General features: G+C 42.3%; 1 protein-coding gene across 3 annotated transcripts in view; it reads left to right on the top strand.

Annotated features, from left to right (window-relative positions):
* RNF145 (ring finger protein 145) overlaps positions 1 to 26,390 on the top strand; it is a 57,025-nt gene that overhangs the window by 14,048 nt on the left and 16,587 nt on the right. For all 3 annotated transcript variants that reach the window (XM_081901031.1, XM_081901030.1, XM_081901032.1), the window contains exons 2-4: positions 2,138 to 2,351; positions 11,894 to 12,002; positions 20,551 to 20,642. In XM_081901031.1, coding sequence (XP_081757157.1) covers positions 2,168 to 2,351; positions 11,894 to 12,002; positions 20,551 to 20,642 — 385 coding nt within the window. In that variant the 5' untranslated portion in view covers positions 2,138 to 2,167. The remainder of the gene's footprint in view (positions 1 to 2,137; positions 2,352 to 11,893; positions 12,003 to 20,550; positions 20,643 to 26,390) is intronic.

Raw genomic sequence — 26,390 nt, 5'->3', positions numbered from 1 at the left:
AGGAATTTTTAAGCACTTTAACACAGACCAGTTAAGCCTTGAGATCAGGGGTATCAAACATAGTGCCTTGTAGATGCTGTTGGGCAAGAATGCCCGTCAGCCTCAAGCAGCAAGGCAAATGTTCAGGCATGATAGGAGTTCAACGACATCTGAAGGAAAACATGTTGGCTATCCCTGCCTTAGATATTCAGTGATCCTGAGGGTGCACTTTTGATTTGTAAATTTAAAGTCTGTCAATGGACTGTGGGAACACTAGTTTTTAATTATCTTATGTGTAGATCACTTTGCGACACTGCTTTAGAATGCAGTTAATAAATTAATTGCAATAATAATAGTTTTTTAGTACACCATCTATGACTTAAATAAGCTTGCCCCTGGCTTAGCATCTTGATATTGTGACGTCTCTTGATATCACATTGTTTTGAAAACTCCTGTTACCACCTTTCTCCTTGTTTAATGGGTTACTACTTTGTCTTCTCTTTGGTTAAGAATAATTGGTACATTTAGCTGTCTGTGTCTGTGGTTTATGTAGGAAAAAACAAGTACAGTCAGTCTACTGCTATGAAAACTATGCGCTGAAAAAGACTTAACTGCAATTATAGGTTTGTAGGCGTTGGGTTAACCAACATCTCACTTGAAAGCCTTCACCCGACTGAGCAGTAATGCAGTGTCCTTCTCATACAACAGAGCCTATCTGTTGACAGTAAGTGACTGTGAACGCTGAAAGCTACATTGACAGAAGGGCACTTTATGCAGTTCTCCCAGTTCATACTGTCATCTCTTTGGTGACTACACAGCACCTCTGGTCAGTCCATCAAATATCAGATGCATTGCTTGCATTTTTAAAAGTTCAAATAGAATATAGCACAGATCAAAGTTTTGAGGCTTTATGCCCAGACTGAGTTCAGTTATTAAAAGGGTGTTGTTTAGTCATATAACAGCTGAGCTCAAATTGACTCAATGAGCAGACATCGCTTCAGCAGCTTTCCATGTCTGTGTCTGCCAGTGTTCAGTATCACTAAGATTTGTAGCCATAGTTGGTTTTTTTAAACCATGGCTTAGTACAGTAGCTGGTTGTGTGTCAGTCTACATGGTGATAGTGTGTGATAGCTACATCCAGCACTAGAATGTGGCCCCTGGGGTGTGTATGTTGGCCAATGTTGAATGTGGCCCTTGAGACAAAAAAGTTCAGCAACCCACGGCTTAGTGTGATGTACGAATGCTGCCCAGAAGCTTAACTATACTTTGTTTATTGCCGTTAAACGATATTCTGAAGCCATGATAAGTTAGTGTATGGGCCAATGGCATGCCACTATGTGCAAATTGAGCACCTTTCCCTAATCATGGTTTGTTTAGTCAACAACCACAGATGCTCAAAAAGCTACAAAGGCATGAGGCATTTGGTGGAAACAAAACAAGCTTCGCAGAAACAATCCATGGTTTATTAGATCCCCTGGGGTCGACAAGCCATGTTTAACTTGGTTTTTGATATACAAACCATGGTTTACTATTAAGTGCAACCAGATCAGTGTGTGTTTCTTTATCATACATATCGCCGTCCAACATAGCCTTTGGTGGTGTGAAAAAGGAAGGCTTTAATGTTGTTTGAAATAGGGGGAAAGTTTGACAAGGAGCAAATCCTGTTTTTAAAAGCGGCCTAGAAGACTTCACCTATTTTATGTCAGGTCTTTTGTCCAATCCTGCTTCAACGAATCATACAAAAATTACTAAAATGTGAAACTGTAGAAAATATCCTGCTTCGACAACCCTTTTAACATGCTTTAAAGACTTTATATGGAGCAACTGAAATGGTAAAAAAGAGTCCAGACTTAAAGGGTAGCTGGTTTATTTTGAATCTGAAGTTAAGCTTTCCCCAAATCCAAAAAAACGTGAGTGAGTACAAAATGGTGAAAACATTGCAGCTTAATGTATTGTGGTGAAATTGGGGGTACTTCTTTCTGATTTGTAGCCCACCTTTGTGAAAAAATGTTTACCATCAAACTTCCATCTACTTAGTCAATGTGAACAGTACTGAGGCACGTAAGCCAGTGGTCTCACTCTGTACAAGACAGCGTCATAAATTCTAATGCTGTGGATCCTTTGGTAAGCCTAACCTGCTGTCTTTTGCTCTTTGCAGTCTGCTACCCACCCATTGATAAGGAACAGAATGGCTGCCAAGGAGAAGTTGGAAGCAATGTTAAATGTGGCCTTGCGGGTCCCAAGCATCATGCTTTTGGACGTCTTGTACAGATGGGATGTCAGTTCCTTCTTCCAGCAGATCCAAAGAAGTAGCCTCAACAACAACCCCCTCTTCCAGTACAAGTACTTGGCTCTCAATATGCATTATGTGGGTGAGTATGCATCGGCTGGCCAGAGCATTTATTCCCTGCTAGTGCTGCATTCTGCCTGAAGCAAAACCTCTCTCAGTGTATTCAAAGCATCTGATGATCGCCAGTGTCTTAATAGAGAGGTTTGAGTTGCTAAGAGGCGTTTAAAATCATTACTTCCTCTGGCTCTTGAATTACCTGAGGGAAGGCATTCCAGAGGGTGGGTGCTGCTTCCATATTGTCAGCAAGTGAAAAATCAGCAGGGTGCCCTCAGAAGGTATTAAATATTGACTCGGTCTGTATTGGGAGGCAGTCTGCTAGGCATCCTGGTCCCAAGTGGTATAGGTCCCAAGTTGTGTCAGCAACACAACCTTGAACTTAGGTCAGTAGCCAGTGCAGATCTTTCCACACCAATATAGTATGTGTTAAGCTGGATGTTCCTGGGAGCTGCATTTTGCACTGGCTGCACCTTCTGGACCAGGTGCAAGAGCACACTAATGGCTGCCTCCCAATTCCCAAGGTTTCCTGGGAAGAAGGACTGATCATCAAACCACTCTAAAAATTACAGTTCTGTGAAGGAAATTGGAAGTCTCCTAACAACTCTTAGCACCCTTAGCAAACGCCTGTTCCCAGGATTCCTTGGGGGAAGATAGGACATTTAAAGTGGTATAATAGTGTTGTAAACGTACAATACAAATACAATACAAACGTCCACATATGCAATTAATATTCCATAAGTGACTGGGTCACCCCTCGGGGGAAGCATTCTTTAGTAAAATGTCTTCAGTAGGCTCCAAAACATTGTGACATTAGGTGCCTCATTTAAGCAGATAATTGATTCCAGAGGGCTGGGGCCATAACACTTAAAGCTTGATTTCTAGTGTAAGCTACATGCACCTCTGGGGCGTCTGATACTCTCGTGCCCCATCTGAGGAGTGCAGTTGCCGGGCAAGGTGGTCCCATAGGATAGTTCGTTTGACAACTGATGGAGCCACGTGTGCATTTTGTAAACTCTGGCACACTTCGTACCTGTGTATCAGAAATACACTAGCCCTACTCAGGCACTTCCCCTGACTGTGGCAGGGTTCTAAATCATGCAGAGGAGCCTGCACATGGAGAACAGACCTTCCCCCTTCACTGTGTGGAAAGTGGTGATGGGGACACAGAAGAGGGGTTGGAACCATTGAGCCATACTCCACTGTCCCCCACCCCACCAATGATTGTAATTGTGTGTGAGAGAGAATCTAAATTACCGTATTTTTCGCTCTATAAGATGCACCAGACCTAGTTTTTAATAAGAAGCACCTAGATTTTGGAGGAGGAAAACAAGAAGAAAAAAAATTCTGAATCCCAGAAGCCAGAACAGCAAGAGGGATCGCTGCGCAGCAAAAGCAGCGATCCCTCTTGCTGTTCTGGCTTCTGGGATAGCTGCACAGCCTGCATGCGCTCCATAAGACGCACACACATTTCCCCTTACTTTTTAGGAGGGAAAAAGTGAGTCTTATAGAGCAAAAAAATACGGTATGTTTGTTTTGTTCACCATCTAGCTTGATGGAAGAGCTGAACAACGTATACTTGGTCTGTTGTTGTTGTTTGTTATTGTTTTAAAATAATTATGTTTTAACTGACTGAGCTCTTTTTAAGGTACAGTGGACCCTCTGGTTATGAATTTAATTCATTTTGGGGGTCCGCGTGCACCCTAAAAAATCCATAACCAGAGGCACACAGAGCACTTCTGTGCATGCGTGAGTGGCGGGACCCGGAAGAATACACTTCTGGGTTTGCCGCTTTCACAACCCGAAGATTATGTATCCAGAGCGGCACGTAACCCGAGGGTCCACTGTATCTTGTAATCCTACTGTACCATCAAGTCAGATTCATTGCCTTACTTCCAACACATCAAAGGGGAAAATACTTTCATTTATGCTAGTACCATGCCCTTGTTTTTATTAGTATAAAACAAGCAGAGATTCAGATTCAGATATTTCAGACCATGTTGACTGTACTGCTCACCCCTGGAGGATATTAAGCAGCAAGAAAGGACGTTTCATAAATTCGAGAAATATTTCACTGAGAGAGGGGTGGTCTCTGCTATTTGATTTTAGTATAAATGATTTCATTGGTTGGATGGTCATTCATATTGATGTTTGTAAACTGCCATAAGTGGTCTAGATTTTTAAATAATAATCTTTGCCACATGATGTCTTTTATATATGTACTCTCTCCCTCCCCCGTTTCATTCATATGCTTAAGATGTACACGGACAAGAGTGGCATACAAATAATGTTACAAATAAAATTATGTAGATATAATAAAATAGCTTGTAGTGCAGATGCTAAGCTGATGCTAGATAGGAAAAATAAGAAAATTCCTTTAATTCACTGATAATCCTACCTTTCTTCAGTAGAGCTCAGGACCATGTACACAGGGTTACTGAGCATTTGCCCATCCAGGTGCTAACCAGACCCAGATCTGCTTTTAGCTCCAGCAATGGTACTTTCAGATAATGAACCTACCATATCTTAGATCTATGTAAAGAAATAGAGGCACTTTCCTTTTAAGCTGCTATACACAGTTTATCCCTCTGGCATTTTCTAAGGCTCATATGTGGGAGGTCTCCGATTCTTCATCCTAATGCAGCCACTGGCTATTCCTAGTAAGAATGCCAAAGTCAGTGTGACACAACCAGATGTAATGGTCAGATAAATTGTTACGCTTTATGGACTTGGGAGAAAGCGCCCCCTCTGACAGCTACAGAGATGTATAAAGAGTTCATAATGTTGCTGCCTTAGCCATATTTGTGAGAATGGGGTTCGTTATAGATTGGTGCTTCTGAGCTGCATATTGGATTTCTGGGTGAACCACGTTGAGGCTTTCCAGAGGATTGTTGGCATACACTTCTTCCATTGTGCATGGCAATCCTTCCTTGTGAAACCTGTCCCAGAAAATAAAGGAAGTCCAGCTATTGCCAGTTGCTCATGCTGCCCTCTTAAAGGTACATGTGACAAAAGTGTTGCTTTGTTTGCGCTAGTAGTAGTTCCGTTTTAATCCTATGATTGCAGGTGGGGTGATAATGATCTGCGTACATGTCTACTGCCTGCAGCATACTGATTTTCACCACAGATTACAGCCTGCAACCTGTCTTTTTGACTTGCGGAAGCTGGGCGTACGGCTTGCAGAGCTATGGAGAAAATATACTTAAGAAAAACAGCCCAAACCCCACTCTGGACCAAAACAGATAGTTAGTTGACTTCTGACTGTTTATATCTAAGTTAATTTTAAGACAGTACAGTTGTTAGCTATTGTGGGAGCAGGCCGAGTTGATTTTGCACTGTATAGATAAAGAGTGCACTGTATAGATAAAGAATCAGCATAGCACAAATGGAGAAGGGGGGCAGATGGGGGAAGTGGCGAGGCGGTCCCATGACTCCTTGCCTGGGACCGGCGGGGAGAGTAGGGGTCCTCCGTTGCCCACGCCCTCCTTGCGCAGAAGGCTTCCGCGCAGAGAGAGTAGGAGGAGACTAGGCGTCAAAGAGCTTCCAGCTTCTTTGCTGGAAGAAGTTTAAGAAACGCCCACTGACGGATTCTGCCAGCGATTGAGTCAGCCACGGGTAAGTGGCTGTCCGGACAGAAAAGGTTCACTTAGGCAACCCAGCCAGGTGTTTGCACCCAGCCGGGGAGATAAGCACCGGCTTACACCCGAGCAACCCCTAGAACCATTACAGGTGCTTACAAGTGTTAGGACTTGGGAGCCCTGAGTTCAACTCCCCAATCTCTCGTGAAACTTGATGTGTGATTTTGAGCTACTCGCTTTTTCTCAGCTTCAACCTCATAGAGTTGTTGTGAGAACAAAATTGGGGGAAGAACCATTTATACCACCCTGAGTGGCTTGGGGGGAAGAATCTGAATGGGAAAAGAGAATACAGTGAAGCAACATTTTTTTTAAAATGCAAGGACAAAATGAGGTTTGCATTACAAATCGGAAAGTGGTTTTTAAAAGGTTACTATAAGCAAAGTACTATCAAAATATTTGTTTCCAGTGTTAGCAAAAAAAAATAATAAATGTTCACAAATACGTTGCTGTCTGAAGCTGTCTGCTGGTGTCATATATATGTTGAATCTCTTTTTGTTGTTGTTCAGAGACAGTGGATCTCTGCACCTGACATCATATGACATCAAGTGGGTGTGTATTCCTCAGCATGGCCTTGCAGGCCAAATCCAGAGGCCTGCCAGGGTTAATTAGGGCCATGGGCTAGGTTCCCCACTGTTGCTTTAGGTCCTGAGGCACCCAGGCCATGTAAGGCTTTCTAGGTCACAGCCAGCACTTAGAATTGGCCTTGGAAATGAAACAGATGCCAGTGGAAGTGCAAAGTGGTTAACTTCTTGACTTCTGTCAAATACCATCAAGTAATAGGCAGTCTGTTGGATATTATTCCTCTCCTCTCTTAAGAACATCCAGGTTGCATATTGTTACGCTAGCTTCCCTGCCCCAAAGTAGATAGTTGGAAATTGGATTTGCCTGTTAACGTGAGTGAAGAATTTTGATGCTTAGTATAAATCTGTCACTGCTTCAGAAATGCGTGGGCTGAGGAAGCCTTGCTATATAAATAACAGAGTCCCTTACCTATCTTTCTCTCACCGTTCATTTGATTTTTGCTTCTCTCACCTCTGTCCTCTGGCTGCTGTGATAGGCCGCCTTTCCCCTGAGAGGCTTTTGCTGTCACATTAATAGCATCCCCAGGGACATTCAGCAGCCATTCACTTCTATGGCACAAAGTCAAAGAGCACACTTGAGGCCATGATCACATCCCGGCACTGAAATGCAGAGGGGGAAAGAGCAGGTTGTAGTTTTGGTTAAGCACTTTTAACAGACCTCTTCATAGTGTGCCTTCATGCTCAGACCGACATTAGTGCCAGATCTAATTTTCAAATGTTCTATTTTGGAAGTGTAGCTATTTTTAAGTGAACCCATAATCTTATGACTTGCCTTATGTCTCTTTGTGATCACGCACTTGGAGGGAAGTTTTTGTGTGGTGATCAATTGCTACCTTGAGTTCCTTGCAGAAAATTAGTTACTTAATACAGTGAGAAGGCACATGAGGGCTATAGCTATCCTGTTGCATTCAGTACTTGCTGTGCGGTCTGCATCCATTCCCTCTTACATCCTTAGTGGTTGCTGAAATGCATGCATGGATTATTCAGACACAGGAGAAAGAACAGAGTGGAGCATGTTAAGTAATGGTTTTTCCCCACACAATTAGTTAACAGGGTGGGCCTATCAGCTACTTACTTAAGTCCTTTTAAGTGCTGAAGGGGATAGCAGTGTTCTCTGAGCCAGTTTTCACACATATTAGTCATCTAGTAGTGGCTGCAATTGAGACATAATGGACGCAACACGTGAACTGGACCATTGTGTCATTCTTGCTTCAGCTGTTGTGGAGGAAATTGAAAGAGATGGCTGTACAGTCGTACCTTGGTTTTCAAATGCCTTGGGAGTCAAATGCTTTGGTTCCCGAATGATCGGAAACTGGAAGTGATTGTTCCGGTTTGCAAACGTTCTTTGGAACCCAAACATCCAACACAACTTCCGCAGCTTCCGATTGGCTGCAAGTGCTTCCTGCAGCCAATTGGAAAGCCACACCTTGGTTTGTTTTGGAATTCTGTTCGACGTCCAAGGTACCGCTGTACTGCATAGCTTAGCCAGTACAGTGGTACCTCAGGTTACATACGCTTCAGGTTACAGACTCCGCTAACCCAGAAATAGTGCTTCAGGTTAAGGACTTTGCTTCAGGATGAGAACAGAAATCGTGCTCCAGCGGTGCAGCAGCAGCAGGAGGCCCCATTAGCTAAAGTGGTGCTTCAGGTTAAGAACAGTTTCAGGTTAAGAACGGACCTCCGGAACGAATTAAGTACTTAACCCGAGGTACCACTGTATATTCTCTTTGTAGCCAAAGCTGTGCAGTACAGTGGTTAAGACCCGTCTGTTTGAGTAATTAGAGCTGGGATGTGGAACCTCCAGCCAATGGGCTAAATTTGGCCTAGCACAGTCCCAGTTTGACCCATGAGACTGTTTTCCCCAAACCATTCGCATGCAGAGATGCAGCTGGATCAGCTGCATGACTGAGTTCTCTGTGGCAAACTCAACCACAGGCCCATTCCTTGCAGAGAAACCAGGATTGAAGTCACTGCTCGGCAGCTGATAGACTGTAGCTTCAAGGCTACCAAATTGGCTGTGAAACCAAGTTTCCCACAAGGAACTCCCTGTAGCAGATCCTCCTGGATCGGCTGCATAATCAAGTTCCTCATTAGATCAAGACTAATGATAGTATTGCCATTAGTCTTTCATGCCTGCATTTGTCCTCCAGAATAGATACTGCATGGATAAGGGGCTGTATAAGGCCAAGAGTGGATGCCGTTTACTGAAGATAAACACTTTCACTGGAAACTGCAGACCAAGCTTGATAAGAACTATGTTCACCTTGTTGTCGCTGTTAACTTCAAGTGGCTTTTAACACTGAGAGAAATGCTACTGACAAGGTGCAAGTGATTTTGCACGTTGGTGTGATATGCAAAGTTATGTACCTGTATGGAACAATGAACAAACTCTTTCATATCCCCCTATATGGAATCCATGCATTTTTCTCAAGGATAGTGTCCTCCTTCATATGTTATGGTGCAAAGAGATGTGCTAAAGCTCATGTGCTTGATGGTTGCCCCGAATCTATAACTAGTACTTTACTACTTATTATTTCCATGCCTTTGAACCTGCTACCAATCTTGTGGTCTTCAGAGGGTCATGGGTTCCTCAACCCTGCTTAGGGTGTTTCAGCCTGTGATTTGGTCATTTCTGGAATATACTACTCTAAAGTTGGAAACTTGCACAGTGTGTTGCGCTACTAACATGCTGGCTTGTGTTTGTGTGCCTGCATTTAAAGTGTGTATATCAACCTTCAGCTGATCTAATGGCAATGATTATGTGAGAGAAACAATTTACAGATATTTCAGTGATCACACACTTTATTTGATCACTAGGGCCTTGATTTGCTAAGCAGGTGGTGAATTAGAAACCTGGAGATGCTAGTGAACATTTACATTAGTGAGGATGGGGACCGGAATAGAGGTGCAAATTCCAGTTTCTTCTCAGAATCCCCGTCTTTCCACAGAGAGTACCAGCCCATTCTATCTCTGAATGTTTAGCCACTGGGATGTAAAATTCTCAGTTGTTTACAGGATGTCCCACATACTGCATCAATCATTTTAGGATGCCAACGTTGTTGATTATGAAAATGCACATTGGCCAGAGTTGAGGCTTTTGCAGGAAAAAATGGAAATCTGCAAGGTGCTTTTTTTTTTTTTAGTGGTTACCGCAATCATAAAATCAGAGTGAATGCTGAGATATTGGTAAGCTCATAAGCAGCAGTATTGTAGCTGCAGTGACCTTGACTCTTCTATTTTTGCCTATCACTTCCAGCATTTTAAGGTTTGTGCTGTTGGAGCTACCTTTTCTAGAGAGCTCTTGCTCATGGCATTGTCTTACTTGCAGCCGGTGATGTGGGATGGAAAACATTATGTGGAAAATTTTCCAAAATGGGAAAACTTCCTGTCGCTTTTTTTCCCCACCAGAAAATTTTCCATTTCATTAGTTCCTTGGTAGCAATGTGAATGAATACCAACTGCAAATACTTTTTCAAAAAAGCTTTCCTTATTAAAAGAGAGAGAGAGACTGAGAGAGTAAAAAAAGCATTCTGAACGGGTTCAATCTCTAGGATTTTGGAAAATATTTGCTGCAAAATGAATATTCTCCAAGGCAATTTTTTCTAAGTTTCCCTGATTAAATTTTTTCAGGAAAGTACAGCACTGCTTGCGGCTTAACATGTGAACTGCCGTGAAAGCCTTTCTCACACAGCAGCTGCATGTGACCTCCACACATTCAGTGTTGGGTGGGGAATCAGGATCATGCCCAATGTGATAGGGAGCCATGTAAAACACAGGTCTTCAGAAAACCAAAACATTGAGAAACTGGTACTTCATTGGTGATTCCTTTTCTTTTTTAAAAAAGAAAATCTTAGTCTATATCTAAAAGACTGAAATGTCTTTCCCTATTTCAGCGTTGATTTCTGACTTATTTTTCCGGAACATTTGGACTGACAGCAAAGTTATGTCGATCACCTCCTTTTATTACGACAAATGAAGAATGTCATTTGCTTAGTGAGTGAATAGACCACTTCTGCTGCTGTTACTCAGAATAAGCAAGTGTTCAGAGCCCCAACTAAAAGAATAAGCAAACGTTCAGAGCCTGAATTGAAGTATTGATTCCTTGGTTGCTTTCCATGAAAAAGTATTCTTAAGGGTGCACCATCAGCTGTCTCCTCAATGAGTTTATTGTTGTTTGAGAGTAGTAATGAGGGACTGTATGATTAATTGCAAAGGAACATTCTTACCTCCCTAACCATTAGAATCATAGCATTGCAAAGTACTTTAGAGGTAATCTAAACCAGCCCTGTTTTCCATTAGGGTTCTGCAATGCAGCTTACAGCATCATTGACAGAAGAGTCCAGCTTTTGCTTAAATACACTTAAAGAAATCCATCACCTCCCAAGACAGCTTACTGTTAGGAGGTTTCTGCTCACATTTGTATCTGAAATCTGCTTCACCACAATTTCAACCCATTGGTTCTTTTACGCCCTCTAGAGCAGAGAAGAAACCTGTTTCATCTACATGGCAGCACTCCAGATATTTGAAGGGAGTGTCTCCCCTTCTCTTCCTCCAGGTTCAACATAAGCATCTCCTTCAGCTGTTCCTCACAGGGCTTGGTTTCCAGACCCTCTCCACTACCACAATCCTAATTGCTCTCCTCTAGACATGCTCCAGTTGGTTAACGTTCTTAAATGTGTTGCCCAGAACTGTGTACATTATTCCAGATGCACAAACAGAGAATAGAGTGGAACTGTTTCGATCTGCCTCTGTTAATTCAGCCCGAGACTGCATTATGTTCTTTTTTATAAGCTGCTTCTCAGTGCTGGCTTATGTTCAGCTTGCAATTATTTTGCTTGGTTTTGTTGAGCCAAACTACATGGGAGAGATTCTGTGATTGGATTTCATGAAGTTGAGGGGCTTTTGTCAATTCTCTCTCTCTCTCCCTTGCACTGTGCCTCCTGAAAATCTGTTCTGGACAGCCTCCCAAATCTCCAGAACAGAATGAGGATGCTTGTTCTGGGGGATGCAGGAGGTGGGGGATTTTTCAAAAATAGCCTCCCTCTCCTATTCTGCTAATAGGTACCTTCACTGGAGCAACAGGACCAGAAAAACCAGTGAGATTCTGCCCTATGTGACAACTATATTATCTAGGTGGGCTTCATAGCTGACGTTTTGTGGATCAGTTGACCTCTCTAATATTAATAGTCTTTTTCTTGATTTGCTATGGCTCTAGCCATAACACCTGCTTTTTTGTTTTTTAAAAAATGCAGAAAGTGGTAACTTTAAATTCACTTTTAAAAGAAATGAATAATATCATTCTTTAAAAGTCCATGGATTTAACTGTGAAATTATTTCCATTTCTTCTCCAGGTTACATCTTAAGTGTTGTGCTCCTAACCTTACCCAGACAACACCTGGTTCAACTCTACCTGTATTTTCTAACTGCACTGTTGCTGTATGCTGGTCATCAGATATCAAGGTAAGAGTTGTCTCACCACCCTTGTAAGCTTTGCATTTCATGAGTTTTTTGCCAATAACTTCCACTTGCAAAATACGTTATTTATTCCATTTATGTATTTATAGAAGGTAGTATCCAGTGGTGACTGTCCACTGACAGAAAGTGAGGGAAATCAGTTTTTGACGATCCCCCTTTCCCACCTCCAGAACTCAACCCTCCACAGATCTTCTCTAGAAGTCCCTCCCCAATCCTCTAGAGCAGATTTAGAGAGGAAATTTCTGAAATCTGCCTCCCACTCTATTCTGCTGACTATATACTTGTAGTTTATATTATGGCTTTTCTCCAAGGATCTTGATGCATATGGTTCCTACTCCCATTGGTCTATTCACAAAAGAGGGGTAGGTTTAAATTAGCGCCAGTGACTTGACCTAACTCACCTATTGAGCTTTGTAGGAGAAAGCAGATTTGAACTCAGATTCCACAATCCTAGTCAAACACTAGTTTTCCCAAGGAATGAATGAGAAACCTTCCTGCTGGCTTTAGTTGTAGTCTGGAATGAGTCTTGAGACTTGAAACACAATCCTGTACTGTATTGGGTTGTAATGGATCCCTTATCATGCCTAGATATGTAAGGGGTGTGGGTGTGCGCGCACGTGCGTTTAGATATAAAGTGGCTGAGAACATTTAAAATGCAAAACTAAAAATAATAGTATCACACCTTTAAAAGACAGTCGTGAAAAACAACCCAATTTTAACAGCATCAAAACCAAAAGCCTGTCTTTGAGGTCTGGAGTGCAGTGTCGGAGGAAATGTTTAAAGTATTTAATTAAACCATCTCCCATGCAATTCTTGTTTCTAACCATCTTTGAAGGACCAGATATGGACATAATAGCTGAAGGATTGCTTATTACCCCAATGCAGTGGTACCCCGGGTTACATATGCTTCAGGTTACATATGCTTCAGGTTACAGACTCCGCTAACCCAGAAATAGTACCTCGGGTTAAGAACTTTCCTTCAGGATGAGAACAGAAATCGTGCAGCGGCGGTGCAGCGGCAGCAGGAGGCCCCATTAGCTAAAGTGGTCCTTCAGGTTAAGAACAGTTTCAGGTTAAGAATGGACCCCCGGAACGAATTAAGTACTTAACCCGAGGTACCACTGTATACCACTAAATGTGGCACAATTTATGGAACTCTGTTATCTCTGAATGCAACCACCCATCAAATACAGCTATTAAGTGGTCTTTTTACGCAGTATGGAATTGCTTCAGTTCTGCAGGCTTTTAAGTCCCTCCCCCCTCCCCATGTATTCACATCTCCACATTCAGACTTTGGGTTCGTAGGCATATTCAGCTCAGGCAACAACCCTTCCTTTTGTCTGAAATCTGCAAGCCCTACCTACATGTATAAAGAAAAGGAAAATAGCGTGTGCACTTTTGAGTGTCAAGTATAACATCGCTATGAAAGATTTTTAAAAATACTGTGCTTTTACTTTTGGTCACATTTACGTTTTCAAACAAAAGGTTTATTTAAAAATGCAGAAAAACCATTCCCTTCATGTTACCACAGCTGTGGGAAACCTCCGGCCTGCAGAACTAATGAGGCCCAACAATGGTTCTGATATGGCCTGCAAGGCTGTTTTCCTAAAGCTGCACCCACCTAGCGCCTGACAAAAGTGGGGTTCCAGGGTGTGGGGAAGCTCAGTGTTCAGCCTACTGGTCAGATCCTGTTTCCCATCCCTGTGTTAGCATATTTATGTGTGTCAAGCAGATACGCAGGGCCATCCTTAGCCAGCTATTGAACCTCTGCCATCTGAACTGCGTTCTGGGCCAACAATGTGATTCAGCTTTTCAGCCTACGGTGGACAAAATATGGGAAGGGGGAGCTAGGAAGGTAGCCAAGAACATAAAGAATCATTGATGTGACAGTTATTGTAGATATTTATTACTTTTCCGGTTAGCTTTGCAGCAAGGAATTTATTGACTTTGAGGGTGTGAAATAAAAAGTTAGACATTGGAAAGCCGAGGGTGAAGTATCAAGAAGAGTAAGACTCCATGGTGTCTGCAAGTTTTCTTCAGGGAGAAAAATTCTCTTTAGCACAGACATTGATTTTTTAAATTTATTTTTTTAGCAGAGGAGCCATCTTGGAGATTTTGTGTGGGAAATGCAAGGAATGTGGAATTGAAGCCAGTTCCTTGCAGTGCTCTGTGGTGTGGAAACTGGTGTATTAAAATGATGTCCAGAAAGTAGTATGTTGGCTTCCAAAACCAACAGAATTTCTCTTCCAGCAGATGGTTTGGAGAGATAAAAGCAAATGGACATTGTAGAGACATGTAAACAAAGAAGATAATTTTCTTGTTCAGAAATGAAAGAAGGTGGTAGAGAGTATACATGAGCCTGAATCTTGTTCAAATTACAACAATCCAGTAGTCAGTCGGTTTCCCATCTCCCCATCAAGCAAGCATTCCCCTGTACGTTCCTAACTTTCTCAAAGCTTTCCATGATCTGTATAGGCTCACTTTGGCATCTTTTCTTTCACTACTACTACATGTATGCTGCCCTTTCCTTCTTTATTATAGGATAAATTGATTCGGCAGTGACTCTGTGTATACAGAGCCAGCTACACTGGCTTTAAATCATACACATTGGCTAGGGATGGGGAATTTGTGAGCCTCAAAATGTTGGCTGGCAACTCCTGTAATCCCTGACCATTGGTTGTGCTTCCTGGGGCTGATGGGAGTTGTGGTCCAGCAACATCTGAAGGGCACCACATTGGCCAACCCAGCTGTAAACATCTGTAAAGATGCTCCAGAGCAGCCTTTCTCAACCTGTGGGTCCCCAGATGTTGTTGAACCACAGCTCCCATCACCCCTAGTTAGCAAGGCCAGAGCTCAGGGATGATGGGAGTTGTAGTCCAACAACATCTGGTTGAGAACCGCTGCTCCAGAGGGTTGTGTGATCCTCCAGAAAAGTGTGGGAGATGGTGTGGAGTACAGGTTGACTGTAGGAACCTCCATTGAATCAGAGTTCCTTCCATGAACAGAAGGGCATATCTAGATCCTACCCAATGTATGTATGTGGAATAGTAAAGTTCAGCAATTGCATTTTGTATTGCTTTGAACTGTATGACTTATCGTACTTCACATTGTTTTCACCTTTTTATGCTCAGGGATATAATTTCCCCATTTTGTTCTGGTTACCTTGATACAAGCCTCAGGCACAGAAGTTTCCCTCATTGTCATGCAGTGTCTAGAGAATGCACAGCATCCACATAATCGCAGACTAGCAGCTTGAATGGTCAGGCTGTGGTGTGTGAGAGAGCAAGGGAAATTTTGGGACGTCATCCATTGAATAGAGAGGGAAGGTCTTCGTTTGCTTCCCAGAGGTCGTAGGATGAGGATGAGGGCAAACTGGCCTGCCAAGGCCTCCATCATCCCATGGTCTTAGGGAACCTAATAGGGGCCTGGCAGTGCCTCTTCCTATGAGGTGTACATCCTTACATGTATAAAAGGACAGGGTTGTGGTAAGATACTCATTTGTTAATTTCTGGACATGGCCTCATGTGCTACTGTAGCTTCTTTTCATATACAGTGGTACCTCGGGTTACATACACTTCAGGTTCCATACGCTTCAGGTTACAGACTCCGCTAACCCAGAAATAGTGCTTCAGGTTAAGAACTTTGCTTCAGGATGAGAACAGGAATCGGGCTCCGGCGGCGCGGTGGCAGCAGGAGGCCCCATTAGCTAAAGTGGTGCTTCAGGTTAAGAACAGTTTCAGGTTAAGTACGGACCTCTGGAACGAATTAAGTACTTAACCCGAGGTACCACTGTACCACTGTGCATCCCCCTATGAGGTTATTCAGCAACCTGTTTGCCGAAGCAGAATAAAACAAATACTAATGAAGCAAGCTCTGCAGATTTATCTCTGTATTTATTCCTGTGCTCCTTAATAGCAGTTTAATAAACAGGGCTATTGCTTAGCTAATTATTATGGCATTTTAGTTGCTACTATATTGAAAACATCCTTAGAGGATTCCTTTGAAAGCTTGGCTCATAATTACAATGTAGCTTCAGGGCAAAGTATTTCTTTTCTTAATACATAGCATCTTATATAGTGCTTTTAAGAGTTTTTAAAGCCCTTTGCATATATTACTGGTACAGTGGCTGTTGAGATACAGTAGAATATAATCAAGTGATAGGAGGAATAGGAATCCAGGTTTATCCTGACTCACGAAATGACGTTTTGAGTTTTCTCTGAGCAAACTCTTCTTCTGGAGTAATAGAAGTTGCATTGGACACCCACAATTTGGGGAAATAGTATGGTAAAGGTAAAGGTACCCCATCCCGTACGGGCCAGTCTTGACAGACTCTAGGGTTGTGCGCTCATCTCACTCTAGAGGCCGGGAGCCAGCGCTGTCCGAAGACACTTCCGGGTCACTTGGCCAGCGTGACGAAGCTGCTCCGGCGAACCGGCACCAGAGCAGCACACGGAATCGCCGTTTACCTTCCCGCTATAAAGCGGTACCTATTTATCTACTTGCACTTAAGGGCGCTTTCGAACTGCTAGGTGGGCAGGAGCTGGGACTGAACGATGGGAGCTCACCCCGCCGCGGGGATTCGAACTGCTGACCATGTGATTGGCAAGTCCTAGATAGTCCCTAAATAGTATGGTAGAGGCTACCAAACTTTCTTCTCCATGCAGCCATTTCAAGATCTCAGGCTTCAGCAGTCCCACTGACTGCGCAAGATTCTCAGTCCTTGGCTGTCAGGTTCACACTTTCATTCCAGTTCCTTTTCCCACACTTTCAAAGAGATGGGTAAATGCCCAAAAATGCAATGAGTGGCACATACAAATCCAAGATGACAGTAATAATATGAAAGCTAGAAAGGAGTTGTGTAGATACTTGCCCTTAACAGAGAAGACTGGTAACAAAAGTGTCTGTTGAATTATCTGATGTGGCTAAAGAAACCACAGTTGCCTATAATTAATTCATCCTTGCTAGCTTGCAAATACATCTATTGTATGCCCAAGAATGCATGCATGTAGGTTCAGAAATGCTTCTTAAAATGTGTCTTTTGTTTTTAAACGAGATTAGTTCAGTGTGTGTGTGCAAGGATCCATCTTGAGAATCATTCCTGAGAGAGCCTTTACTTACTTAACTTACTTACTTACTTACTTACTATTAGCCATCTGTGGAGTAACAATACAAAGGTACAGTGGTACCTCCAGTTGCAGACAGGATTCATTCCGGAGCTCCGATCGGATCCCGAGGGTTCCACAACTTCTGCTCATGCACATGGCACAGTGCTTCTGTGCATGCGTACACAGCAAAACCCGGAAAATACTTCTAGGTTTGCCGCGTTTGTGTGTGTATCTAGAGGTACCAGTGTACAATCATTTTAAAATTAAGGGGTTTTTTTGTTTTTTTTAAAATGATTTTTAAGAAACATGGTGGGCACTTTTTCCGGAGTGACAGATTGCATACTACTGGCTGGACAAGAAAAAGGGAGAATGTGTGCAGCAAAGATGGAGGGAGAAGGTCGTAATGTACTAGCGGTATCGGTCCTTTAGATTCCTTGCTTATTCTCATGCATTTTAATTGCCAGTTGTAGACGAAAGAGGGCCAATTCACCTACTTGTAGCATAACCTGCACCTACTTGTGGCACTTCAAACACCTCTTCCGCGTACCTGTGTCAGGCTTGCTACTTCACAGCAGATTTTAAAAATGTTTATAACAAGAGAATTACTCATTTTGTTAGTTTCATAACTCTGAAGGCAAATAGTTGGTAATGAGTTAAAGAGAAGAATTTGTTATCCAGCTAACGTTGCAGCTTGAGTGGGCTTTTTTTCCTGTTTATGATTAGGGTTGCCTTAAGTCCAAGAGTATCTCAAGGCACAAGGATATGAAGGATAAATGAATCAGAGAGAGGCCCACATAAAAATTCCTAAATTAATATGCCTCTCCTAAATAGAGACAGAGTTTCTTTTACTTAGTACTCACAGTTATTCCCTCAATTTGCATTACCAGTTATTTTGCTCTCTTTTTTGCATGCTTGCCTTGTAAATTTCACATTCGGCTCTAAAAATTGGGCCCAAGCTACAGATTTTATGTCATCACGTCAATCTTGTTTTCATGACTGCTGTTCTCCCAAGGAAAAGAACTTTGGGGAATTTTTGATCCAGGGGTTACCAACCTTTTTGGGCCCATAGACACAACTGCAAACTGGAGAAACTGTTGTGTGCACTACATACACACAGGGCAGCCAAGCATATACTGCAACCTATTTTATTTTATTGACTACAGTAGAATACTTCTTTCATGGCTAATTGCAGCAGGGGAGGAGATCCTGTGGACGTTAAGGAGGCCTCTGCAAGCACATCTGTTCCCCCTGGGAGCCACACTCCTTGGAGACCAGTTTGTGTGTGCGCTCTCTCTCTCTCTCTCTCTCTCTCTCTCTCTCTCTCTCTCTCTCTCTCTCTCTCTCTCTCTCTCTTACACACACACACACACACACACACACACACAAAATCACTGCCTTAATACTTTCCCTATCGTCTGTTTTGCCCTTTCAAAATAACTTCCTAAACCTGATTTTTACCTACGGGAGGGGGGAATGCCAGGACCCCTGTATTTTTGCTCATTTGTGAAAAAGCAGCTTGAGGGGTGGTGACTGGTTTGGCAAGGGTTAACCAGCATCTTTTGCCTGCTCTGCTGCTTAAGATTCCAGCCTCCTTTAGATGCTTCCCTTCACAGGGAGGGCTGGGGGGAATCTATCAGCAAAAAGGAACATGGAACAACATGTAGCTTGGCACCTCTTCAGATTGCAGATTTGGTAGAATTGCAGCTGTTTAGCAGAAAGGATCTGGCGGGCAGGGGCAAGAATTGAGAGAGTTTCAGTATTACTCTTTTCCATTGGTAGCTCTGGCTGAAATAATAATTCAATTTTTGCTATTGGGGAGTCTAAAAAGATCAGATGCAATATACTAATAGGCTTGATCTATGTTTCTTCATGGTATTGGTATGCCTTTCAGTCTCATTCATCCTTGCAACCAATTCTGTGGATTGTTGTTTCAGTTGTAGAATCCCTTTGGTAATTCCAAGGCGTAGACATCAATTTTATACAAAAATCTGCACTCTTAAATATTATTACCCAAAAGTAAGTCCCACATATCATTATTCTCAGTAAACATTTTGTAGCATCAAGTAGCAGCTGTACAGAGTGTTTACGTCCCCAGGAAAACCTGTGATCTTGGATATTTTTTTAACTTCTTTGCGAGAGGGAAAACTGAGGCTGAGTAGCCCAAGACCATCTAATAGTCAGTGATCTCAGCTGGGATTTGAACTTGGGTTTTGCAAGTTGAGCATGTGACCTTTTACTTACTATATATATTTTAGAATAGACTGATTCCTCACTCACTATCAATCACTTTGAGAGAATGATTACTTGTTGAAAGTTAACTCAGAAAATAGCATTGCCAATGAGAGCAAGTAATAAATACAATCTAGCTGCCTCTTTAATTAATCAATGTATGGCTTAAGTTGTATACAGCCTTAAGTTTGGCTGTATAAGCCTTTTTGTGGCTTGTTTGTAGCCCCAATTCTTTCATTGTTTAGTATTTAGATTGGATTACAGAAGTGTTTGTAAACCATTGAAAGCTTCTCTGCTTGAAGAGATGCAACAGTGGTTTTAATTATTTTTTGTTCCTGTCCCCAAAACAGGAAAAGAACATGATGCATATATGGAACTACTTCTTCTTTTTTTTAAAAAAAGAAAGAAATTGGTACATTTTTATGAGGCTTATTTGTTCTGCTTATCTGGTTGCAAAGTCACATTTTTGTAACCCACCTCCCAGTAGGATGTATTCAGGTTAAAGAAAGCTGGTGAAATTTCTAGGAACGGTAAGACACAATACATGCTTTAGTTTAAAATGAGAAGAGTTGTAGGTTCACTGAGGGCTATTTCACACAGGACATTTTCATGGCTTGCACCTAGGACAACCAGTATACAAAATCTTCTGTGAATTCTGAATGGGTTTGCTCCCCACGCCCTCTGTGATATTGGGAAACAGCACTCGTTTCCCAATGGTGCGCAATAGTGGCAAAGTAGCCAGTTGCGCAATTGGTCGCATGTGACATTGGCCCTATTCAGATGTAAAAAAGAAGGTGCATAGCTCAGTGGTAGAGCATCTGCAAAAGGTACCAGGTTCAGTCTCTAGCAGGTAGGACAATGAAGGTCCCCAGTCTTGAAACCTTGGAGAGTTGCTGTTGGTCAGCTACTGAGATTGATGGGCCCAGTGGTCTGACTTGGATAGGAATACCAGAATATGCCTTATACCACCTCAGACTGATACACTATGATAAAGGAGTATAACAGACTTGGGTACTTCAGGAGCATCCATACAAATCTTTGCTAGATTTTGTCTAAACAAATGGACAACAAGTGTCTCTGATTTCCTGGAATGCACATGGCAAAAAACATATGAAATGGAGGGTTGTTTTTTTTTGCATGAACAGTTAATGGCACCCATTCTTACACCTGACTTAATAATGCTTCATTGTGTTCCTCAGGGATTATGTGAGGAGTGAGCTGGAGTCTGGCTATGAAGGGCCAATGTACTTAGAACCTCTTTCCATGAATCGTTTTATGACAGCCTTAATAGGTGAGTACACTCAAATTCGACATCTCCTGAGGGGCACCATGTTCTTTCTTGTACCATGAAAGCACATTTCACATAATCAAAATCACCCTCTTCAGTCATATTTATCTGCCTGTGTGTTGCCATTTATAGCAAACAAAATGAATAGTGATTGTGTAGCTTCACAGGCCATAGCTGTAATTTTGGCTCCTTTTCTTCAGTTACTGGGTACTGCTTGTTCTGTGTCTTCTTTGGAATGGTCTGCTCGTTCAGTCCTGTTTTCTATTTGTGCCAACCTGTGATCTGGATTATGTGGATTAAGCAGTAAGGGGCCTGTAATATTTGGAGGTTCCAGCTTTAGGGCAGAGAATTGCAGCTACACGTTTCTGTGAATTCTGTTTGCTTGTTTTCAAATATTACAGGCCCTTGGTAAGAAACCGTGGGGCCGTTTTGAGACAGGAATGGAAACTGATGTCACTGTTAACCCCTATATAAAGATACTAACACAAAATGCCACACCCACGATACTATATAAAAACGCTGCACTATATCAATAATTCTAATTATTTTTTTGTTTTTCCAGAGGACAGTCCTCTGCTTGGAGGCCTATCAGAGGATTGTCCTCTATTTGAAGGCATGTTTTGACTGGTTTATAGAGCAAGAACCATAAGGAAGAGTAGCAGGGGCCTTGAAATCTTTCCTCTCTTTTTAGATGACTTTTTTGTGATGTAGATGAGGACACCCTAACTAAACAATCAACATTAAAATAAAGTGATAGCTGAAATTTTAAGGGAAGAGGGAAATAAATAGATGCTGATTCATTGGTTGTTGTTTTTTTATTTTTAGTTACAGACCAGGCTGTTCAAAAATAAGTTAGCATTGTACTCAAGACTGATTTTGGGTGTTTTGTGTCCATGGTGGCCTTGTGGCTTTGACCAGTTTTTTTATTATTGGGACCTTCTTTCATAAGCAAAGCATGTTCTAGCCCTACAAAGGGATATTCATCTTCTGCTTTATGGTGATGTTACAGCTGGTCTGACAGGAAATCAGCTTGTCTTCTGGCAGTAACTTTTTTAAACAGCTCATTTGCCGAAACTACCAGTAATGCAGCCTTCAGCAAGAAATCCCACCTTTTTCAGTCTCTTTGCTCTGGTGAATGTGTTGCGGTTTTTGAGAAAACAGAGACGGGAGGCCTGAAAGCTTTCTTTAGAGGTGTTTGTTCTAACACAGGAATAAAAAGCTGCTGTTTCTGGCTAGGCTGGCTGCTTTCTCTTCTGAGCTAATTTTGCAACACCCACTTATTTCTATGATCATTAAAAAAAAAAAAAAGTCCCACCACTACCACCAGGGACTACTTGTAATCTTGAAAAGGATTGTCTCTTTCCTTACAAATATGCTTTCATTCAGTTTCCATTTTACAGTTAGCATGTTCTTTTCATGAGCACTCTGGAAAAGAAGCTCCTGATCCAAACTGTTTTCTTGGCATTTATTTTCAAGTCTCAAACTATTTAGTTTTAATCTTCCAACAGTTCTGCTGGCTCAGGTTTTTTTTAATTTCCCAGTTTCCATTTCACCAGTAGCCAAACTGAGCCTCTCATTGAGGGTGGGAGGAGGGCAATTATAAAATACAATTGACTGTATTCAGCTAACCTTTAGTCAGAGTAGACCCATTCAGGTTAATTCATTACTTCGATACAACCTCTTGTGGGTAAGCTGAGAATCCTCTTGGGAATCCCTAGCCTTTCTCCCCAAATTGTTGTTCCTGGGGCTTTATGTGAAAAGTCCTGGTAGTTAAGCTTGTAGGACAGAAATCGTCCTCAATGGGTATGCAGGAAAGACTGGGATCCTAAATTTCTGTTGTTAAGTGACATTTCTGAGGACTGCCCAGGTGTGCAGAGAAATGAAAGTTTGGAAATACAAAAAATAAAGGGAGACAACCCCCCTCTGCAAAACATATTGACAAGGACTGAACATAGCCTTTCTAGTTAGACTGGAGGATTTGCGCCATAAAGCATGTATCATCCCTTAACCCTAATTTCCTCCCCCAGCTATATGCTGTTTGGGGCTCTGCTCTCCTTTAGAAACTAAGAGTGGTGGCGGAATAAATTAGAAGTGAAGAAAAAAACTGCTTCCTCCAGTCTTAATTAAGCCCACCTCCGGGACTCAATTTAAGCTGTAAAAGAGTTTTCACATCCTGAAGTATCTCAGAGTGGCAAGTGGTAACGAGTAAACAATACTACCAGCAGCCTAGTCTGTGCACTGTACCACTCAGGGATCCTGCTAACCGAAAGCTCAACCTCAACAGTCAGCACTATATAGGGCAAGTGTTGCCAACCACATTTGGGCCTGTTAACCACATCTGCAAACAAGGGCACCACACACACACCGCAACCTATTCTGTTGGTTGCATTGCTACATAATCCTGCTTTCCACCCTAATTTCAGTCACAAATGCCTCTGTGGGTGCATGTGTGGCTGCAGATGCCACAATGGCAACCCCTTGTTATAGGTCATTTGCATTATAGTGGTTGGTTGCTAAAGGTCAGGGCCTGGTGAGCAGGAAGTGGCTCTAGTTTAACCTTCTTATGCCGTTGTGCAATGCAGGAACTTCCTTCCCTTATCTGTCTGTACATATATACACACATGCTCCCCGCACTCATGGCTCTCAGCTTGTTTTTTCCTTAAATAGCAACATGCATAGGCATCTTGAACCTGCCTTGAGAGAATAGGAAGATTAGGTGGGGAGAGATATGGTCAGGAATTTGAGTTATGGCCACCATTCTGCATTAATGGCGTGCTTAAGCGCACAAAGTAGAACACCCTTCGCTATCAAATCAGTCTCTGCTCCCCTGGTTGTTCCCACAAAACTTCCACATGATAAGAACACTTTCAGTTAACCTAAAACTTGAGGTGTCAGCTTATTTCCTTTGCCTCTTGTGAGAGACATTCAGATCAGAATATATGCCGCCCTTTGATCTGATTGCGCCTGCGTTTTTCTAATTCGTGTAATGATAAACAGACTGCAGTGGAAATTAGCCCTCAGCTATGATTAAGTCTCCAAGCATCATACTTCAGTGCAAGGGCTTAACAAGCAAAATGAATGGCTTCTGTTTCATAGCTGACGAACTAATTGCTCAAAAATCCCATTTTCCAGCATTCACACTAATGGGCCGGTGCACAAAAGTACTCTGCTGTTGGTGTGGTTGTTTTCGCTCTCTCCCTCTTTCCAGCCACATTGACTAAGCTAGCCCTGTCTCAAGAACGCTGGGCTAATTTTAAAACTTCCCCATCTTGTGTGTCTTAGCATATGGGAAGGTTGCGAAGTTGCTTAAAATATTGATGTGTGTAATTAATTTTGACTGCAGGCTCGTGCTGTGTGTTCCACATTTCCCTCTGGAACAAGAAATTACCAGTTGCACCAGTGATTATGTAAAAGGAGATGGGCTTAACAAAATAAAATAAAAAAGTTAAATTGACAAACAGGATTGTCTAACTCTCTGCTGTGTCTCGAGGTGGTTGGGTGAGACTGGAGGTATCTGAGAGGGTGAAGACAGCTGGCATACAGGCTTGTTCATACCATCAACCAATTAGGGGGCACCACAACAATTCTGTAGAATTTAAAGATTGCCTTTGCTTTCCAATGTGTCTTCACTTTTTGTACCTATAATTGGAAAACTGCAAAGAGAAAATTATACGAAGTTAAGCAACAGGAGGAGAATTCGAGAAGGCGCTAAATTTTTGGGCATTTTATATGCTGCTTTAATTAGACTATTACTCAGATCACCTGCTCTTAGATTATTCACTCTCAAGCTCCGTTTTGTCATCTGTGTTGTGTGAATCATGTTCTGTATTCTCTTATAAATGAATGTGGAGCAACTTCAAGTAACCAAATATGTGTACGGTACTTCAGACGTTCTGAACTATTCACTTAGCTGCAGCCATGAGCAAAACTTTGCTTTAATATTCAGCCAGTCCTCATTAATGTCTGGAAATCAGCAAATGTCTTCTTTTTGTGGATGAAATTGGAGGACGTAGCTTTGGTTCTAACAGATACGTTATATGAATGACACTTTCTGACTCCCAGAAGGGAGGATCGCCCGGTCAGTGTGCACAAGAGGTACAAGTATAGGAAGTTGGGTGTTGTTGTGTCATTGATGACACTAGCTTCGACACAAAATGATTTGCTGCCTTTAAAAGGCTTATTGTGTAACAGCTACAATGTGTTGCCGTGTTTGTGTGTGTATGTTTTGGGCCACAATAGAAAACAACGATTACTAAGTTAGAAACAGTGGAAAGTTCAAGCCATCTTAATAAGAGCCTCCACAGATGGGACTTTTACTTTCACTTCTGTGAAACAACTTGTATATTACAGCCTGCATTTTAGAATATGAACTGTTACACACACACAGTATCCAAATGGTATGCATCAGATTTGGATGAATTCAGAACTAAGGTGAGGTGCCTCAGAAGTGAAATGGGGTCTATATGAGGTGATAGGAGTCAAAGCCAGAACCCCTAAGGGGTTTTGTGGCACCTGGGTGATCCAGCTGTTAAAAAAAGAAAAGAAAAAAATACTACAGTCAAGCTTTTGCTAAAAGCATATTTGAAAGCTTACTATCTAAGGTATAAAGCTACTTCTGACTGAGTGGGGGGGGGTGTTTTCTGATGTGCAGAATATGGGTTTGAACTGAATTTTGTGGTTTGTGCATACCTCTGATAGTTTGAAAGCTAACCTAGGCTCTGTTGGATGATTGGGAAGCAGTCTTCCTAAGATGAAGTGGCTTCTGGCTGCCACTTTTCAAAGCACAATCCTAGGCAAGGCCTACGTGTTATTAATTCTCCTTGAGCTCCATATGGTTGACTCCTGGGCATGTGGGCACAGGATTGCAGCCCGAGTCTATGTGTTATGTGCAGCAGTCACTCTTAACTGTGGGCATGAGGGCATCCTTCCATTTATGAAAGCTGAAAGCCTCATTATCTTATCAAGAGTTCCTAAGTATTCCCTCACGAGTCATGAGTAAGCTGCATCTTGGGCATATTAATATCTTTTGAGCAGCATTTCAGTGTTAAGTACCCTTACTCTGAGCTAAGTTATTGGGTGTGGAGAAACTTGCTTCATACGTTACATTTTTTGTTTTATTCCTGCAGCGAAAGCCATTAAAATTGCACCCCTCCCTCTCATTATTAACTGCACATACCTTGTAATGACATACACAGCAGGGAAGCTATTTAGCTTTTTCAAACAGTACATGTTTTAGACTGTGGTTCTAGGCACCCTGACCTCTGAGTAAGCTCCATTGACCTTGGTGCAACTTGGTTCTGAGTAACCATGCTTAAGTTTGCACTGTTAAGCACACACAGCCAGTCTGTAAATATAAATATAAAAATATACAGTCGGGATGAGCGTGTTCGAGTTGCGCTCTGCGGCAACCCGGAAGTAACAGAGCACATTACTTCTGGGTTTCGCTGCTTGCGTATGCGCATACGCTCAAAATGATGTCATGCGCAGAAGTGCCAAAATGTGACCCACGCAGACACGGGTTACATTTGCTTCTAGATGCGAACGGGGCTCCGGAACAGATCCCGTTCGTATCTAGAGGTACCACTGTGTATCATTGAAATATAATATGTAAGGCAGTCCTTCCAACCTCAGCCCTGAAGCCAAATGTGGCCCTCCAGGACACTCCAGCTCATCCCTGGGAACCTGCCCAGGCCACACACCCTTTTTAAGCCACACTTCCCATTGGTCGTGCTCCACACTTTTCTTGAGTGC

Source organism: Podarcis melisellensis, assembly GCF_964234715.1.
Source record: "Podarcis melisellensis genome assembly, chromosome: 2".
NCBI classification, from domain to species: Eukaryota; Metazoa; Chordata; class Lepidosauria; order Squamata; family Lacertidae; genus Podarcis; species Podarcis melisellensis.
The sequence above is the reverse complement of the archived record's forward strand: the minus strand, read 5'-3'. Positions and strand labels throughout refer to the sequence as shown.